The sequence below is a fragment of the Etheostoma spectabile genome, chromosome 21, assembly GCF_008692095.1.
Source record: "Etheostoma spectabile isolate EspeVRDwgs_2016 chromosome 21, UIUC_Espe_1.0, whole genome shotgun sequence".
NCBI classification, from domain to species: Eukaryota; Metazoa; Chordata; class Actinopteri; order Perciformes; family Percidae; genus Etheostoma; species Etheostoma spectabile.
The window spans coordinates 15,087,840-15,090,928 of NC_045753.1; the positions used below are offsets into that span (position 1 = coordinate 15,087,840).

At 38.5% G+C, this 3,089-nt stretch overlaps 2 protein-coding genes across 7 annotated transcripts in view; one reads left to right on the top strand and one right to left on the bottom strand.

Moving 5' to 3' along the window:
- The window catches only part of LOC116671149 (potassium channel subfamily K member 1), a 4,167-nt gene extending 2,646 nt beyond the window's left edge, over nucleotides 1-1,521 (top strand). The window contains exon 3 of the mRNA XM_032502142.1: nucleotides 59-1,521. Coding sequence (XP_032358033.1) covers nucleotides 59-363 — 305 coding nt within the window. The 3' untranslated portion in view covers nucleotides 364-1,521. The remainder of the gene's footprint in view (nucleotides 1-58) is intronic.
- Nucleotides 1,522-1,565: 44 nt separating this feature from the next.
- The window catches only part of entpd1 (ectonucleoside triphosphate diphosphohydrolase 1), a 17,598-nt gene continuing 16,074 nt past the window's right edge, over nucleotides 1,566-3,089 (bottom strand). For 5 of the 6 annotated variants that reach the window (XM_032502137.1, XM_032502135.1, XM_032502138.1 and 2 more), the window contains one exon: nucleotides 1,566-2,213. In XM_032502137.1, coding sequence (XP_032358028.1) covers nucleotides 2,007-2,213 — 207 coding nt within the window. In that variant the 3' untranslated portion in view covers nucleotides 1,566-2,006. The remainder of the gene's footprint in view (nucleotides 2,214-3,089) is intronic. The other variant, XM_032502136.1, reaches the window with a different exon arrangement.

Below are 3,089 nucleotides of genomic sequence, written 5' to 3' on the forward strand. Positions count from 1 at the left end.
GTGTGTGTGTGTGTGTGTGTGTGTGTGTGTGTGTGTGTGTGTGTGTTTGCTCTGCCAGTCTACTTGCTGCTGGGCTTGGTGTTTGTCCTGGTGGTGATGGAGACGTGTTGCGAGCTTCCCCAGATGAGACGCCTCAGACAGAGGTTCTACCAAGAAAGGGTTCGGGAGATTGACTCCGAGACCACCAACATCATCGAGCGGGATCACATGAGCGACCAGCAGAGCAACCCCTTGGATCACGTGACAGATCACCTCCCAGTCATCCCTTCTGTGTCAGAGCAGGCTGCGTCTCTACGGCAGGATGGGAAGTCAATGCCTCACACCCCAGTATCAGAATTTACGGTTGACCGAAAACTGAGATGACAAATTGACTGACAAACATATACATTTGAGGGTCTGATCTACACATTTGTGCTCCATTTGTGACTGCCCAGGACATACTGGCTTTGATCTCTAAATATGTAGGTATAAAAGGAACTTGTGGATACAGTATATACATGTAAGCTGGGTTACTTAATCGCTTAAAAATGGCTTTCTGCCATTGCCAACACCAACTGACATTTGTGGCGTAAAAGGAGGAACCGCCCACAGACCATCAGGATGGTATTGTTTTCTTGTTCTCCCCTGTAGCTCCTTTCCTTGCAGATAAGAGCGAGATCTGTGACACAGAGGAAGGGCTGGGCGCCCAAGCGGAGGGAAACCCTACATGGTTCAACTTCCTGCCAACGTCTTGATGGCGTAACTCCAAAGTGCCACAGTTTGCTCTAGAGAATTTCACATCCGCTCTTAGCACTTTATATAATCAATGGTGCTATTTGCATAGGAAATTTGCCTTCTTGGAAGTAGTATAGCATTACCATGGGAATTAGGCATACTATCAGTTGGCCTGCCTTACATTATGTGAAAAGGATTCCAAGAACAAGATAATTTATTTGAATAACAAAGTAATAGAAACCTTTCAATATAACGCAATACAGTTCAACAGCACCACAAACTGCAGTCTCCATAGTGACCATACTGTTGAATCAACACCTCTCTAAAACAGTTTCAACAAAAACAGAACACTTTAACTTTCATGAAGGTAGGATTTAATGCAGCACCGTTGTATTAGACTGCATTAGTTCCAGCTAGCTGTACCTAATAAACTGGCAACTGAATGTATTACAATTGGGTAATCATTCTGCAATGCATGGCACCTCACCGTTAGGGGGCAGCACTTTCATTTTCTTTCCAAAAGAGGTTTACTTGAGGTTTTTGTTACAGGGAATGTATATTTCATGCTGCTTAGGGGATAGCCTTAAAAACCCAATAATGCAATAATATGTCCTTGTTACAATTGAGGGTGAGGGAGCATGCTTTTATGATCAATTTTATTCACACTCGCGAAACTGCAAAAAAGGGGGTGAAAATCCTAAGAATCAAAATATAACTGATTTTCCACAGATCATTTTGCTGCCTGTTTTTGTTGTCATTTTACAGGATCATGGGTTTTAATCAAGAGAAGAACATTATAATGGTATTAATAAAAAAAAAGCTTTCTGGATAAAGTGAAAATAAATCATGTCAACCTTTAACTTTTTTTATTGAATATGTATTTACAAATTACAAGAGATTCAAAAATTTTATATAAACCTGGATTATTTTATTTATACAGTATCATATTCACATTATATGTCAAGACACATACATGCAGACTGAGGTGGGCACACACATACAAGCACACATTCAAAGTCAAACATACACACAGACACAGGAACTGTCCTTTAACCAAAGAAGCAGATTACCTCTTTAGAAAGAGTAGAGAAAGTATTTGTCCTTCTGAAATGTCCTTTTATCCGCACAAGCTGCTGGGCTGTTGATGTGCAGCAGATGTTGAAACTTTGACCTCCCCACAAAAGCTGCAAAGTGTAGCGTTGACTATTATATTCACAAAATGATAGAATAGCCCACAGCAAACTGACTCCTTCCTCACCGTCACATACACATGCATCTTTGTGTGTGTATGTTTATACGATCTGTGGCTGTTTGGAGCAGCTGGGCCACAAAGGGCGCAGGCTGAGGATGAAGAGGATGAAGATCAGTACTGCGATAACTGTCACTATTGAGACATAGCCGGCGTGGGGCAGGGGGGGAGAGTCAGGAGCTTCAGCAGGAATCATGTTGGTCAGATTCAACATGTAGCCCAGCGTCCAGCCTGCATCACTGCCTTTTATCTGGAAACAAACACAGGAAAATGGAAGACTATCACTGATGTCTCACATGACCACTTACATAAATATTGATAGTTTTGCTTAGAAGGAATTTTAAATGGAGAATTCTCCAACCATCACAACTACATGTTGTCTGCTGGGAACATGGAAGAAGGCTTGACATAATTTTATGCAGCAATTCCTTTAATCCAAGACAATTTTCTCTTTAGAAAGATGGTAAAAGAAACATAGAATGCTGAGCCTACATGTTTAAATCCAACTCTTACCCTAAACCTAAGCCTAACCTTACAATAACTTGAAGACAAAACAGATAATACTTATTTTTTAATGTAAAATGTAGCTGCTTCAGTTTCAGGATTCTGGTATTGTGCATTCTGACTGTGTTGTTCCTACTTTGACAAATCACAAGATCTGCTGTGACCTGCACAGTATTAAAACAATACAGAAAACTAATTTAGTAACATTACAACACAACAATATACAAAACAAAAAATTAGCCTGATTAAGTTTCTGGTGAAAAACAAGTGAATTTAGAGGGCTTATGTATCTCTTTCAAAACTGAATTTCCAAAATGATTTTAAAATCCCATTAGTTTTCTTTTTAATTTGTCCTATTCATTGATTCAATTTCAATTCAATTTCAATTGTATTTATAGTATCACATCATAACATAAGAGTTATCTCAAGACACTTCACGGATAAAGTAGGTCTAGACCATACATTTACATAGAGAAGATGGATTAATGTGAATATGTAAAATAGTTTAATAATGAATGAATGAATTTGAATATATATTTCAATTAAAATTAACATTACAATTTTATTAGTAACACATTTGAATAATTCCTGTTTTTAAGCTTTCCAACTTTGTTTTTTTTTG